The 17,025-nt window shown below is 35.0% G+C and overlaps 2 protein-coding genes across 2 annotated transcripts in view; one reads left to right on the top strand and one right to left on the bottom strand.

Moving 5' to 3' along the window:
- LOC119081948 (kinesin-like protein CG14535) overlaps positions 1 to 17,025 on the bottom strand; it is a 102,643-nt gene that overhangs the window by 37,601 nt on the left and 48,017 nt on the right. Inside the window, exons 3-4 of the mRNA XM_037191232.1 lie at positions 10,480 to 10,519; positions 3,149 to 4,332 (exon numbers count right to left, since the gene is read on the bottom strand). Coding sequence (XP_037047127.1) covers positions 3,149 to 4,332; positions 10,480 to 10,519 — 1,224 coding nt within the window. The remainder of the gene's footprint in view (positions 1 to 3,148; positions 4,333 to 10,479; positions 10,520 to 17,025) is intronic.
- On the top strand, positions 5,958 to 7,383 carry LOC119081975 (CD63 antigen-like). The gene is made up of 5 exons (XM_037191288.1): positions 5,958 to 6,219; positions 6,286 to 6,474; positions 6,540 to 6,716; positions 6,776 to 7,054; positions 7,125 to 7,383. The coding sequence occupies exons 1-5, from the start codon at positions 6,025 to 6,027 to the stop codon at positions 7,290 to 7,292; spliced, it is 1,008 nt and encodes a 335-aa protein (XP_037047183.1). The 5' UTR covers positions 5,958 to 6,024; the 3' UTR covers positions 7,293 to 7,383.

The following is a 17,025-nucleotide window of genomic DNA, read 5'->3' on the forward strand; positions in this document are numbered from 1 at the left end:
AGGTAATTCAATGATGCGGTATTAGAAGATTGTCGGTGGGAAAGGTATTTTATGATAGGCATTATTACGCGCCGCGCAGAGATTTTGTGGGAAGAATTTTCGAAAATCTTTTAAGTTCGTTTAGAATTTAACGTTTACGTAAAATGGTTACAGCATTTTCGGTTTATGTAAGACGGCGTTCAAGAGTAATGTCTTCGAGACTGTAATCGCAATTTATTGCACGATTAACTAAATATTTGAAAATGTTAAGTGGTTGAATGATTTGTTGGAATTTATTTCAGCAAAATAACAGACAGGTTCAATCGTTCAATGTTTTGTCTGGTTTTCTTCATCTATATTATATATCATTGTTTTTATTCGTCAGATAAACCTTACTAATCATCATTACCTTTCTTCAAATACTATTAAGGTGAATGCCATTCGCACATTGTGCTCACAGTCACTTTATAATACTCTGGCAATTCACACAATGTTCGCACAAGAAGAGACTATTCACACCATGAGAATAGCCAAAGTATTATAAAGTAAAATGTTTATTTTTAAATTTTTAAATTATTATAATCTGCTCAAAGCCGAAAGTAATTCTTCTTGACTATTCGCACATTCTGAAGAAACATATTCTCTTCAACGTCGAACAAAGCGTCTATATTTGGCATTTCGTCAATGGATAAATTCAGTAGGATTGAACAATGCCCATCCTTCATAGCTTTTATAATAAGATACACTCTATGTGATCAAAAGAAACGCCTGGCTTTCAATTTTGTAGAAGGATGAATTCAGTTAGGTCTAGCCAAACACATTTATCATACAATGTGAAATAGGATGAATTCAGTAGGATCAAACTTTGCTTATACAATTTGCAGAAGGTTAAATTCAGTTGGACCAAACCAAACAACCACAATGTGCGAATAGCCAAAGTATTATAAGGTGACTATTCGCACAATGTGCTAATAACATTTCGTAATATTAATCCAATGCTAGAATCTTGCATCGAGTAATCCTTGGACAGAATAGAGTATCCTTCGACAGAGTAGTCATTTAAAATGACAAAAATACTGCTGTACCTGACCCTATCGTTTATTGAAAATACGCACAACACATCCCATCATTTCCATCATTTCTGTTAAATTAAATTGCTGCACAAAATATGAAACAAATTATACGTGTACCAACCATGTAATAACTTTCTGATTTCATGAAACGCACATTTTTCGCTTGATTTAAATTCAAATTTAAAGCAACCGAATGTAGCAGCCCAAAAGCAAATTTGAAAGCTTTTTCATTAAAATATTTAATTAATATTTTCACCCTTAACGCTTCCGTGCAAAGGTATGCGAACATTTCGTGTATGTATGTGTTTCGAAGAGACAGACAGATTATGGAGTATAAACGAGAAAAATTGAACTTTCATTTTGCGTATTCTGGTAATATACAAACATTTCAGAATTAAACATTAAATTGTTTGCATTTTCATAATTTTATTATTACGGTGATTTGTTTCGGGAAATTAGTGGAATTTTGTCAGATTTCACATAAAATAACGTTTAACAACCGACAATCAGGAGTTTCCCCCTATATGAATGTGAAGATGATATTTCAGAGGAATTCAGAGCTTCCTTCCTGTTTGGATTACGGAAAGAATAGCAATGTACAGAGAATATGCGTACATATTAATTTGGGGTCATCAATAAAAATTGTCTACATGAAGGGGAGGCTGTCTGGCCAAGGGTGAAACGTTATGTTATAGGTTTGAAATTGTTTCCACACAAATTTCGGCTAACAAATGAAAATCTTGACCTTGCAACAAATGACAATCTAGATTCGATAATTAAGCTTTTCGTTGCAAGTCGTGAACGCACATTCGACAGTTTTTTAAGAGTTTTAAAAGTGATCGATGTTCCTAGTCAATTAAGTGTTTCCAGTCAATGATATTTTGGCGCAAAATTTGAATAAGCCTTAGCGAATGCAAATTTACCGCCAAAATATCATAGAATGGGGAGCACTTAATTGACTGGGAACATCGATGACTGTTAAAGGATTGATTTCCACTTACCAAAAAGTTCTCCGTGTGAGAGACAAAATTGAATGCTTTCAATTTTTGCTTTGTTTAACTGAGAGCTCGCTCTCTCACGTAGTACTTTTTGTTTCGTGGAAACCATACCTAAGACTCTGATAAATCTAAAATTGTGTTTTCTGAAGATTACATCTTATTGTAACAAAAAAATCCTAAAACTAAAATCTAGATTTTCATTTGTTTAACGAAATTTTTGTGGAAACAATTTCAACCACAGCATCCCCCAAATATGATATTTATGTCGGTATCTAGGCATGTCCACTGAAAAATTTCATCAATCAATGACATAAATATTAGTTAATTTGGTAATTTGGTAATTCGAGGCTTGGGTATTTTATTTGTGTTGCTGTGTGTTCCTCACATAATTAGTCAATATTTATCGATTATCGATAAAGCATGAAAATATAGATAATCGATTCTTATGAAATAATCGATATTTTATCAATCGAATGAATTATCGAACATACATATCGGCATCAACCTTTTCCTGCGAATGTATTCAGAAATATTTGACTTATAGAATATTCTCTGATGTATATACTGTGGTCGCCCATTTTCATCGATTGGATGAATAACACTGAAGCAAAACTTCCCGTTATAATTTTCAATTTGCATTTACAACGTTCTGTACTCTGGACATAAGCCATCGGATTTAACAGTTAAACCAAAAAAGGATGGTAGGCACTGAAATTGATAGTCAATTTCACCGTATCGACTATTCCAATGGAGGACTTATAGAGTTAAAAATTTGAAATCGTGCGAAGTGAATGAATGAAAAAACAAGAGGTAGAACAGAAACATCGACAAGAATATAACCCATCATCATTCCTAATAATAGCAGGTGCACCAAATGATACGTTTTCAATAAAGCACAATTCATTCCGGAACAACCTTAAGATACACACAAAATGTATATGGATCATAATGCAAAGATAAACAAAAAAAGCCCTGAAAAAATGAAAAACAAAAAACGGAAACCTTTTCGATATTAAAATTTTTCTCCATTTTCCCATAAATTCAAGTGAGTGAAATAAAAGCAGAGAATAGAAAAACTTGCAATAAATTTCAACAAACCTGGCAAAACGAACAGCCTGCGCCATTGCCTCTGATGTCTCTAGCATTATATTAATTTTACTATTTCGGTTCTCATATTTGTTGTTCACAGCACCACCGACGACACCATTTCCAGCGCCAACACTCATCCCAACACCACCAATATTACCGATGCCATTGCATCCACCGTACAAATTTTCCTGATAAAAATTTCCACCGACCGGCTCAGTACGGACACTTATTTTACCATTAATGTCACTAGTGAATTGTTTACTTTGCATAGCACCAAGATCCGAACCACCATAAAATAAATTCACGTCCATTTTGCTCCGTTGCACATAACTTATTTCATACAAACTGGGCTCGCTACCATCCAAAGGATATTTTCTACCACTTGCAATGCTTTGTTTACTATCACATAAATATTTCGCGTTTTTCTGCACTTTCGGGGGCAAATTTTCATTAGTTCGCTTTGGCATTCGCGTTTTACAATTTCTTTGAAGCATCAACTCTCCACCTCCACCACTACTACTCCCAAAATGTTCACCCGCATTATTCGCATAATTCAAGCCATTTCGCTGCACATTTAGTTCAACATTATGTCTTTGTTGTTGTTGCTGCTGTTGCGGTCGTGGATGGTGATACTGTTGATGAATGGGCGAAGGAGATACCTGATGACATAAATTGTTAAAATTATGATCAGCATCCGATTGTTGTGCTGCACCAGCTGTGATTCCTCTATAAATATTGACGGTGGGAGCATTAACATTTTCGAATGTTGTCTGGCTCAACAAGTGCTTTTCATAAATTTCATTTAACAAACTTGTAGCCGTTTTCGAAATTTGATTAAAATTTGTTGGTGCTGATGTTGGTGCCGTCGTCGTTGACGGCGTAGACGACATACGACTATTTGATTGCTGTTGTTGTTGTTGCGATAAAATTAACTTTGGCTGATGATTCTGTTGATTCTGTAGTAGTTGATTATGGTGATACGATTGCTGCATCTGTTGCAATTGATTTTTTTGTGGATGTGGTATCGTCACAGCCATCGAATGCTGGTAACGATTATTTTCCATAAATTGTCCTGTTATTGCAAATTCCGAATGCTGATTGTATTGTTGCTGCATTTGTGACGCATATCTTTGCTGCTGATTTTCCCGTTGAATTGCTGAAATACTGGACTGACGTGGACGATGTACCGAAGCCTATAATGAGAATAAATACCGTTGTACAATATAAATCATTTGATTTTGAACAATGGGAAAACAGAACATTTTCAGGAATCTTGAATGACGTTCATCTGCCCATAGACATTATAAATCATAGAAATTTTCATTCATTCCGCTTGTTGAATTAAATTTAGGTTTTAATTAAAAATTCCGATGCTGGAAATGTGGTGTATTTGCATTACATAACATGTACACAAATCTAACCTGAACTATAATGGAATTCGGATAGCCACGCTGCTATCTATACAACATCTATCTTGCTTTTATGCAGAAAAATTGCCAGTAGAAGTGTAAGCATTTTTTAGCTTTGATAGAATTGTGCTATAACTCTGTAGTCTGTACATTTAATCATGCCCGTACGTTAGGAAGCGAACGTAACGCAAGTCCACTACCAAAAATGTTTAATTTTTTTTTAGGACGGCGGAGCATATTTACAGCAACTTTTTGACTTTCCCCCCTTAACTCCAACGACCCCCAAACTAGGATATCTGGAATGTAGGAATCCATACTAGTTCAACGAGCTATCACACGTTACTGCAGCCGAGATTGGCCGAGATATTGAACTTCGAAATATTGATGTTTGTATGAAAATAAGCAAAATCTCGAATTTTCAGATAATGCAAATCGCCTACGTTAGTTAGTTACTTAGTTAGTTCCTATGGAAAAGAGGATCCAGCAACTCCTAAACGTTTCTATAGATTTTCCTGAAATTTTGGTTGTAGGCTAATAATGGCCCAAAAATAAGAATGGAATTTTCAAAAGTTGGAAAAAATCCATAGCCTGGGAGCTAGAGCAAAATTTTGGGATGACAGATGATTCCTCTGGTACTACATAAATTCCATCGGATTTTTTGATGGATTTGGGTTATATTCGACATTAAAGAGGGGTTCCAAGATTGGTTCCTAAATTTTGGGATGACGGATGATTCCTCTGGCATTCATAACTTTCATCGGATTTTTTGATGGATTTGGGCTATTTCGGGTACTTTCTATTCAGAACAATAATAGAATTGTCCGTAAAATGGAAATCTTGGCCAGAAAATCGTAAAGGAAAATCGGTAAATTACCGGCTTGCAATCTTTTATACGAAAATAAAATATGAAAATGCGTCGAAAATGCCATCAACATTAGTTTTTTTACGACCGGCAAATACGATAAGATATCAGAGTCTTGGTTTTTGTTATAAATTCAAGATAAAGGTAGACGAACAATTTGATCAATCAATATTTTTAAACGCTGACTCAAATGAAATCAAAACAAAGTTTCTCTTTCGAAAACATTGCATTGACTTACCTAAACAAATTTATCTGTTGTCAGAGAGGCGCAAGCTAACTTAATAGACTCTGAAATCGATGAAATTGTAAGAATAAATCAAATACTGAGTCCAACTGGATCTGCACGACAATTGTAGTACACAATTTGTTGAGTTATAACGTTACGTTATGTTTCTTCCTACATCTTCCCATCTTCGATACAAATGATGCAACAAATGGTTTGTCAAATCAACACGACCCCGCCATTCCATCGATTTATTTCAATTAAATAACAAGATAAGATTAGACTTCCTCGTTTGCAAATAAGATAACATTTTTATTCGATATCGCCATTAATCACAGTAGAAAGTCAGACGAATTAAGTTAGTTTTGCGAACACTTTACCACTAGCGAAAATGAACAAAGAAGAATTTTATTCCAACGTTTGCCACTATTCAAAAGTAACGAAAGATTTCATTGTACGACAATATCATCGTTTCGCCAATTTCTTGGCCCGAAAGAGGATGGAGAGTCGAAAGAATGGATGTTTCGTAATGCTGGGTATGAGATGCACCAAATTTGTGTTCATTCTGATGAACATATTCTATCTGGTGAGTGTGAAATACGCCATTAGATGAGAAAGCCATCCGCTACCTTTCTACTAACCAAATATGTAGATGATGGCGCTGTTCATGATAATAATGGGATCGTCCAGCTATTACGCACTTCAAACGTTCTTCAATGTGATTTGGTTGGACGTTCAGGGATTATCGATTATCTGGATAGTGTCCGGTGTATTGTTAGGGCTCATTTCTATTTTTGGCATTATTGGAGCGCTCAAAGAATCAATTGTATGGACCAACATAGTGAGTAAATTCGAAACTTTTGTTTTCAACGAATAACTAACTGACGTGCCTTTCACCCATAACAGTATGGCGTTCTTTTGATCGTAACATTTTTCTTACAAATACTAACATCAATCGCTGCATTTTGTTTAGTTGCTACTGGTAGTTCCAGGGAACATGCCGCGGATATGGTTGATTATCTAATGAGACATTACTACCTCGATGTTGATGCTGCCGAAAAAATGGATAATATCCAAAGAACTGTATGTACAGTCGCCCGCACTTTGTTGTCGAAGGTACAATTAAATTTCAAATTTCTTAGTTACAATGCTGTGGCGCAGAAAATGCTCGCGATTGGGAAAATATCGATGATTATCTCATTACCTACGATCCATTTGCATTTGTAACTGGTTCAATGTCAACGGAACCATCAAAGGACCGGACACCGGCTTCATGCTGTGATCAATCGAGATATAACAGCTATGATGATAACATTTGCGACAAATACTATCAGAAGGGATGCACCTTGGATGTGTCTAATCTGGCTGCTGAAACTGTTTTGATTGTTGCAAGTGTTCTACTAGCAATTGGCGCGTTTCAAGTAAGGACATATTTGGACAACATTTACCGTCCACTTCAATGGAATTTAACAAAAAAAAAAACATTTTTAGATCCTCGGTATGTTCAGTTCGTTCATGTTAGCGAGAATGTTCCGAGAAGCATCCACATATCGAAATGTTCAGAAGTTCAGTTCACAGTACGACAAGGTCTTTGATGTACCGACATATGTGGATTATGAACGCCTGCATAACACCAATGACGATGTCAACGGAAATTAGTTATGAGGATGAGGAAATTATTATTATTATTATTCCGCTTACAGAACTATACCAATTAATGAAATGATTAAATAATTTCTTAAACAATCAACCATTCAATCGATTACTCATTGTCCTAGCCATATTGATTTTTAAAATTAAGAGATGAAACATAAGCTACGCGAATCGGTGCAAGATCGTTTCGCGACATTTGGATAGGAAACCTTACCTTTATGAAACCCTAATTTACGATCTTCTGATCCGATTTAAAAAAAAATTATGGAACCTATAATTTAACGTTTCATCAAAGTAAATTTTTCTACATAGTAAGGAGTGTTTGTCCAAAAAAAGCCATTTGTATTATGTGTATTTCGATAGAGCTCGAAAAATAAGGCTTACAAATAGAATGAATTGTCGTTCGAAATTTTCAAAGTCCTATAGATAACTATAACTTTACACCCGAACAATGACATCTACACCGTGAACCATAGAGAACCCTAACTCTTTGAAAAAATTGAAATTATTGCCGTGTGTTTTGTCCAGATCAACAAAAACGTTAAATTGAATAGATTCCCACCACCACCACCACTTTCCATTAGAGTTTTTTTTACCTTATTCGATTGCTGAAATAGGTCCATCAATAGTTTGGGCAAAACTTTCGACTGCACGCGAATTAACAAATGCCGCCTGCGTAGTACTCGAAAAGCATTAACACGTCTTCGAACTGAACCCATCTTTGTTTACAGTTGGTTTTTCTTAGTTCTGAACATATTTGACATTTTTCAGACTTTAAAAAGTCATCGATATTCCCAGTCAATAAAGTGTTTCCAGGTTATGATATTGTGGCACAAAATTTTAAAATCCCTTTGTGACTTCAAATTTTGCGCCAAAATATCATATAATGGGAATAACTTAGGGTGGCCATTTTGCCTCCGTAAAAATATCAGGTGACATTTCAAACAAAAGGTTCATCATGTGCTAAATTGATTGAAATGTCAACTGTCACGTACACGGAAGCAAAACGGATGACTGTGCATTCAGAATTAATTGACTGGGAACATCGATGACACTTAAAACTCTGATAAATCTAAAATTGTGTTTTCTAAAGGTGAACCAACTGTACCTTTGAAAACGAAAAGTTTATTGAAGTTGGTTGATCCAACTCAAGGCATAGACCATGTAAACATAGGACAATTCTCAATATTACAAAGACGTACGAGAATTTATAGAACCCTATACTTCGTACAAGTCTAAAAATAAAGGAAGTCATTATAGGTGTAGGCCATCGATTCGATTTTCAGGATCTTTGACAATCAATCTTCACAACGTCCGTATTTATGAATTGCCAGCTCTGAATGAATGCTCTAGCACTTTTTTTTACTGTAGGTATGGTGTAAAAAGGAGTCTTTGTGGCTTACACTGTGGATTTATTTCATGTTGGTTCATTGTTAATGGTTATTCTTGTTCTCATTAAGGTGGATATTTTTACAGCGAAAACGAGCATAGATTCAAAACTACAACATTTTGATACATAGAGTTTGGTTAAATACCAAACGAATCCTTTTGGCATCCACCTCAAGCAGTTGAAAAAAACGGTTAATGTGCAAATTAATAACGAAGGTAATTGTTTTTTTTTTGGGTCGGACGGACATTCATTTTCGAAAATAAAAATTTCACTTCGAATTAAAACTTTCGATTTTCGTCCAGCCTTGTTGCATTTAAAACGCAAAAGTTTTGGCACACAGCCACCCTTTTGGTAAATTATTTCTGATAAAATGTATGACAATATTTTGGTCTACCCGTCTGGTTTATACACATTTCCGGTATGAATTAGATTTTTTGTTTGTATATTGTTATTTCCGACGGGAAAAGGGAAATCGTGACGTCGGGATTGTTTTCGGGACAATACTCTGCTATGTCATCAGATAAAAAGCTTTTAATTCAGTTATTTGTCTCAATTCGAGTGTTTTGAAGTGTTTCTCTGGGGACTTGGGGGAGCAGTGAAACTGCAACTATTCGAAGGAAATAGTGGAAGACGTGACGGCATTGGTTGCATTTTGTCTTGTTAATTATCGCACTCGTAACGACAAAGACCTACAAAATTTCCCATTTAACCGTATTTAAATCACAGCACGAAAAACAAAGGCCTTTTCGGAAGAAACGATTTGCTGAAACTTAATTTCAAAAAGTTAATTAAACATAAGCAAACATAATCATTGGAGTCATTACGTTTTCGCCTAAACGTTAAATTCATTTCAAAACAATAAAATTTATCGTCAACATCCGTTGGAGTAAACAGCACTCACAAACTCGTAAAATATAATCATTCATTGGGGATGGATACTTTTTTCCAGCGTCATTTTCATTTGGCTCCAACATTTTGTTTTATAAAGATAAGCGATGAATATGTACACGATTTGGTAACAATTTTAAAGTAAAAGAAAGAATTTACGAAATGAAGTCATAAAATTTCCAACAAATTAAAAGACAGCAAAAAAAATGAAATAAACGAAGAACGAAATGAAAATGAAATTAATAAAACCCAAAGGAGAAATTTATCATTTCAACCATAAATTGTGTGACAGTAAAATTATATGGCAACGACCAATGACTTCTTAAAATAAATCACAGATAAATCTGTCCATCTGGTTCGAGCGCAAAAACTTTTCGTTTAATTCATTTTCCTGTTTTGTTTTTTGCGAATTACGTACCATTCTCTCTAAATTATTTACTCGACTAATGAGGCATATTTTGTGGAAAAGATTCCGAAATTAAGATTTGGAGCTATGGAAATATCAACGTCATGAATGAACAGTGGCGCTCAATAAGTCAATGAAAAATAATTAATTTTTTAATTGACGGATTTTAGTAAAATAAAATGCCATCGTATAGCTCATGACCTTACGACTCCGGAACAGTAATCAGTTTTTCAATCGGTACTCTCTTTTCTTGGAGATAAGGATTTGAAAAAAAAAAATTGCTTTCGTTTCATCATACCATTTTTTAAGACTCTTATCGCCAGCTGATGCCGTAATCCCTCTCCAGAAGCAATAAATAAAATGCCCTTTAACAGAGCAACAGCTTTTCCATTTCTAACCCTAGGAAAACCGGTTCCATCGCTATCAAGATTGAATGAATAATCGATTCACTTCAAATGAAAGATTTTCAATAGTTTTGAGAACAAAAGATGCTATTTTTGTGTACTTACGAATACTGGTGTGGCTTGAGTATTTCCGGGAATGTTGATCCTGGAAATAAAGACAAGAAAAAATATCAAATATTATGTTAAATTTTGTACAGGCCGGTGGTTCGGTATGTAAATTTATTGCGGTCGCTACTAGTCCATACAGTCATCATCTACCATGTTCAACTATTCAACTTTTAACTTAAATGTCAACAAGGAGCTTTTGAGTTCAATTACTTTTATTAGTCTCTTTTTACGTTTCTACTTTCTTAAAACATAAGAGCCTAGCGTCAGAGCATGTTATTTTCGTTGTATGTAATAGCGGTTCCAGTCCAAACGAATTCGGCGAAAAATTATCTATTTTTTATTCATATTTTTCTGCATTTTTTTATTTTATGTTTTTAATTACGATCGCCTCTTCTTACACCCACCGAAGAACTCGAAATTTTAAAACAAAGGGATGAAAAAGACGTAAAAACAAACTTTGCCTATTCCAGAGCGTTCTTTTTTTTCTCTGCTCTATATTTCTATGTTTATGTGAATATCATTTCACATTCCCACGAGGCATGAAATGAATATTTTAATGAATGGCTTTATTATTCAAATTTGTTGGCCGTAAATTAATTTTCCAACTCGTACCTTGTGTATTTGCTTGCTATCGGAAAGCTCTTTAAATGATTTAGTGAAAGTTTTTTTTCGAACCGGAGTGCTCTAACGAATATGATATGTATAAACGTGCTGGCATTCTGGCAGTTCCTATCAACACCGGATTATTCGAACATGAAACTACAATTTTCGTAGCAAGTAGTTTTTTTTCTCATTCTTCGCCATTTTGCATTTAAATAACCAACCACCCGACATTTCTACATAATATTAAGAACACAGAGCTTATAGATTTTGCTACGATTACATGCATGGAATTGGAAAATCATTTTTCTTTTTCTTTTTTGTTACTCGAATTATTTATGCGCATTTTTAAAAAACCGTTATATTAGGCACGGAAAATATGAATTAACACTTTGTTAAGTTTGGAAACTATCGAGAACTATATTTTATGCGAGTTGAATATATTTTACACTTCTGTTATGCATGTACGTTGTTGTACGTGCAGTTGATTCACGTATTTGTTTATTCAAACAGGAAAAAAATTATTCTTGTAAATACCAACTATAAATACAATTCATTCATTCATTATATACCTGTACGTTTTCCCGATATACAACCAATCGTGGAAAAAAGAAATTATGTGAAAATATATTGTCATTATGTTGTTCCATTATAGTCTATGAATATTTGTGCATTTATTAACTTAATTTCCATTTGGAACAGTTCCATAATTCACGAACTTTCATAAAATTTATATAAATTTCATTCGAATTGATACGATTTCTGTAGATGTAGAGGTGGATACATATTTTGTATGAGACAGAGAGAAAATGTCAAAATAAAAAATTTCTGAAATTTAAAAGCAGAATTTCAACTTTAGTGACCAAGAATTACTAACCAGCACCTAGTTTGACAATCTACATTACGCACTGGTTCGGAGATTTTTATTTTAACGAGTGTGAAATTTGGACCTCGAGCCGAAGGCGAGGGATGCAACCAAATAAGTTAAAATAACAATTTCCAAAGCATAAATTACGTGGCAAGAGCTTTGGAAACAAATTTGGACACTACTGTACGTTAATGATAACGAGTTTTCGAGGGTGCGATGCAATGAGTAAATGTGTTTTACTCACTGTACACCCAGAAACTGAGTCATTACTACATTGAGATTAGAGTTAAAACTTATTTCTCTAAATACCTGGTAAGCAAAATAAGTAACTAAAAAAAAATACAGCCTGTAAATATTTTTCATATGCAGAATGAGCACCAACTGAACATCACCAGCTGGATCTGCTAACACACACTTATTGTATGATAAACAATCAAAACACATTCTTAACTTCATTCATACGGGTTATGTGCGCGTAGATGACGTTAACGTAGAAATGCACTGTGTGTAGGTTGTCTTTGAATTGTATACAATACAAAGTGTCTTTGTTTGTAAACCAGCTGGTAATATTCAGCTGGTGCTCATTCTGCATATGAGAAACATTTAGCAATTGTAAGTAATTGTTTAGAACTTTTTATTTTGCTTGTGCAAACAAGGACGTAATCGACAATTATTTTAACTTATTGATACCAATAAGTTCTAGAAACCTAGAATTTAAAGACGAATTGGCGAAACCTTGGATACCTTGGAAACCTTCGTGATCAAACAACTAAAATTTAGTCAAGAAACACCAACATTTTTTATATTTTTAATCGATGCTGCTCATAATTCTAAACAAAAAATTGTTCTACGACATGTCTCAAAAATACATCGTTTTTTATAAAGCTCATAAAGTGGCTAAATTAGCCAGGATTCATTCCTAAGTACTTTGGTCAGGGCCGGATTATCGTTTCCAGCGCCATGGGCCAAGTGATAATTTAGCGCCAATACCAAAATTTAAATTTTTGACGGATATTGTGTTTTGTATTCCCTCAAATTGGTTCATGATCAGGCCTCACATGCAACATTAAGCCACCTTCTTAAGGAATTTAGTAGGATTTCGAGCAAAAGTAAGGAGAAAATTAGGAATTTTGAAGTTCTAATTGATAATGATGATAAATAAGGGAAAAATTAGAAGTTTTCGATCTAAAATTTTCAAACAAACAAATGAAAAATGTTAACTTGAATGAAAATCACAAATTTCTAAACAGTAAAAACGCCTAATTGTCCATTCGGACGATAATAATTTCGTAATGAAGTGAAGTACAACCAATTGACAAATTTATTGGTTACTAAACTTAGAATAACCGAGGAGCATATAGAAGGGCGACCACTTAACATTTTTTAAATTCTAACTTAGTCATTTTCGTTGCTTTTCCATGCTATTCGATTTTTTCATAAAATAATTTTTTCGACTTTTTCTTATAAAATATTTTTTTTGGTGAGAATGTAGCGTCAAAAATGCTTATCATCAGACAGAGTGTTTTTGATTGTTGAGGTTGAGGACGAGTCATCTCAGTGTTAAGAATTAGGCTGCATCTGTGTGGAGGACAAGTATGCTTTCGAGAATAATTTTGCAGTTGAGCCTTTTTTGGAAGGATGGAACCAACCTTTAATGCCGAAATGCATTGTTTTTCACTGAAAAATTTAGGTTTGTGTGGTGAAGTAATAATTCTTGAAAACACAATTGTCATCGAAAACTTTCTCAGTTCGCGGTTTGGATTTTTCGGATTGGACTGCTTTGCAACGCAAATCTGTATTTTTTGGCCAAGTGTAACGTCAAGCATAGGGACAGCTGGAAAATAGAGTGATATTTTGTATGAAAATTTTCGCCCCAATTTTTTTACAGTGCCATTTTGTTTGCTACACTCACGGTGCGGTTGAACAACTTTTTTTGACAAGTTCGTAAACATTGGGTTTCTTGTCGGGAAATTGTTTTTGGGAACCAAACAACACTTTTTTGTTCTGGCTCAACATCGGCTGCTTGTGCATGTTCGAAAAAAGTGATAAAAACGACATTTCTCCATACATTTTCCTTGTGTTGCTGAAAGTCACGAAAAAAAATTGTTGCGTACGAACGCTTTCTTTCTATCGATAGATAACATCATTTTAAGCAAAAAATTGTTCTACGGCATGCCTCCAAAAGTCGTAGTTCCCTTGACTGTAAGTCAGGGTCTTATGCCGGAAAATACCCTAGAATGTTTGTATACCAAAGGTTGTATGAAATGTTATGAAAAACGGAATTGTTTGTCCCAATATTTTGCTTGTATACATGATAACTTGAGTAATTATCAACCAATTACAAATTTTATTTTTTTAATCGACTCAGAATTCAATTCCTGAGGTTAAGTTCGAAGATGGGCTATGTGGGATTAAGGATCTGGAAGTTATTCCAGAAAAACAGTATTTTCCACTGTTGGAAAATTCAATCAATCGAAAAAGATTACTTTGATGGAATTTGATTTTGTCGGTTAGTTATATCCAGCTATCATGCATGCATGATAGTCAGCTATCACGCATGATAGTCAGCTATCACGCTGATAGTTGGCTATAGTCAGTGATAGTCAGCTATCACGGTGATAGTCAGCTATCACGGTGATAGTCAGCTATCACGGTGATAGTCAGCTATCACGGTGATAGTCAGCTATCACGGTGATAGTCAGCTATCACGGTGATAGTCAGCTATCACGGTGATAGTCAGCTATCACGGTGATAGTCAGCTATCACGGTGATAGTCAGCTATCACGGTGATAGTCAGCTATCACGGTGATAGTCAGCTATCACGGTGATAGTCAGCTATCACGGTGATAGTCAGCTATCACGGTGATAGTCAGCTATCATGGTGATAGTCAGCTATCACGGTGATAGTCAGCTATCACGGTGATAGTCAGCTATCACGGTGATAGTCAACTATCACGGTGATAGTCAGCTATCACGGTGATAGTCAACTATCACGGTGATAGTCAGCTATCACGGTGATAGTCAACTATCACGGTGATAGTCAGCTATCACGGTGATAGTCAGCTATCACGGTGATAGTCAGCTATCACGGTGATAGTCAGCTATCACGGTGATAGTCAGCTATCACGGTGATAGTCAGCTATCACGGTGATAGTCAGCTATCACGGTGATAGTCAGCTATCACGGTGATAGTCAGCTATCACAGTGATAGTCAGCTATCACGGTGATAGTCAGCTATCACGGTTATAGTTGGCTATAGTCAGGTACAGTCAGGTGAAAGTCAGCTATCACGCATGATAGTTTTCTAGCCATGACATAAAATATTTATAAAATTATATGAACAACCAATTTCTGAATCGTTATTCAAATGTATGGAATGACATTATAAAACAATCATACAGAAAACTTTAAAATTCCCACGAGTGTGAAGTTTGCGGCCAGAGCGAAGCGAGGGCCGTAATTCGCACGAGTCGTGCTATTTTTTTCATGATTAAAGGTTTTGTGAATGTAGAAAGTACCGGGGGGCTTCCTTTTTGTACATAAGTGTAAGGGAAGAACGTCTATCGTACTATTTTATATTGTACCAAAGTGAAAAGTCCTCTAATCGTTCCAAATTCGCATCTTTTACTTTTGTTTAACGTTAACGATAAGACTATAAAACTGAATAATAGACGACTTATACGAGTGGGACGTTTGCGGGCAGAGCGCAGCGAGGGCCGTAATTCACACGAGTCTTTGTCTATTTTTGTATTGTTGATTAAAAATCTGGCCGCAAATTTACAAGCAAATAGAGAACAGAAAAAGTGGTTTTCCAAAGAACTTGTACTCAAGCGAATGTTTTATATCAGTTATTTGTGATGTTTCGGAAGATTAACAACGGAAAATAAAATTAAATTGATTAAAAATATATTGAAAAAATTGTCAGTCAAGGGACCTGACCCGCCCAAAAGGTGGGGCCTAGTTTTTTTATATCACTAATTCTGTCAGCAATTTTTGTAGAATTCGGTACTTCATTTGAGCGATATAGAAAAACAATTTCCCGACGAGAAACCTAATGTTTACGAACTTGTCAAAAAAAAGTTGTTCAGTCGCACCGTGCACTGTTCACTTTCAGTTCTACCTCACTCATCCTTGGAAGTACGTTTGCCAAGCAGATACTTTGACACCAACTGACTGTTTTATTTTTCTTCAAATGTTACTCGAATATTTTCGAAAGTTTACTTGTTTTCCTCATAAATGTTGACTGGGGTTTTACACAACAACGATTCATCTCAACATATATAGCTTCACGTCGAAACAATACTTTGCGGAGGACATAATTTAGATGAATTTGAATGTTAACATTAGGCTCTGTGGTCAGAACTTCTACCATATACATTTTGATTGCGAGTTTGTGACAGACTGACCAAAATTTCGATTATACTCAGGAAGAACCCAATGTTTTCTCACATTTGAGCATAACGAATTTGTACACAAAAGTACAATTTTCTGTCATCATGATTAAAATTCCAGTGCCACTTTTTTCCAGCGCTAGTGGGCCGGGCCCCCTCAAGCCCATATGGTTAATCCGGCTCTGACTTTGGTCGTCGCTGTCGTACAAACGAAATAGCTCTTTTCAGTTTTGAAATATGATGAGGGGGCTTTTGAAAAACAATCTGCCGAAATCGGAATTATTTTTTCTCGTTCGATGAATACAACCACTCGGTGTGAAGATGCTAAAACTGAATATTTGAATATCACCGATAAAAAAGCAACTTTCTAATAATTCTTGGATTAAACAAAGTTCTAGCGAAGACACTCAAACTTGGATAATTTTGGATAGTTTGCAGTGCCATCTTACATAGCTATGATACATGAAAACTTGTTGATGAACAATGCTAAGCAAAAATAACTCAGCGCCACCTGCCGTGGTTTTTGTGGTGAAAACAGATAATGAAAACTTTCTGAACTCAAAGTTTCATTATATCCTGTACGATTCAGTGATATACCATACGAACCATACGGTGTTTTTGAAGCATGAGCATATTATGGTAGATAGAAGAAGTGAATGGTAACGGAATTTTTGTAGTACAAAA

This window comes from Bradysia coprophila, unplaced genomic scaffold (assembly GCF_014529535.1).
Source record: "Bradysia coprophila strain Holo2 unplaced genomic scaffold, BU_Bcop_v1 contig_373, whole genome shotgun sequence".
Lineage (NCBI taxonomy): Eukaryota > Metazoa > Arthropoda > Insecta > Diptera > Sciaridae > Bradysia > Bradysia coprophila.

Excerpts from the sequence above, each read along its gene's own strand:
- LOC119081975 (XM_037191288.1), top strand. The coding sequence starts at position 6,025 with ATGAACAAAGAAGAATTTTATTCCAACGTTTGCCACTATTCAAAAGTA. Across the intron at positions 6,220-6,285 it reads TGATGAACATATTCTATCTG|ATGATGGCGCTGTTCATGAT; the intron begins GTGAGTGTGAAA and ends CCAAATATGTAG. Across the intron at positions 6,717-6,775 it reads TGGATAATATCCAAAGAACT|TTACAATGCTGTGGCGCAGA; the intron begins GTATGTACAGTC and ends CAAATTTCTTAG.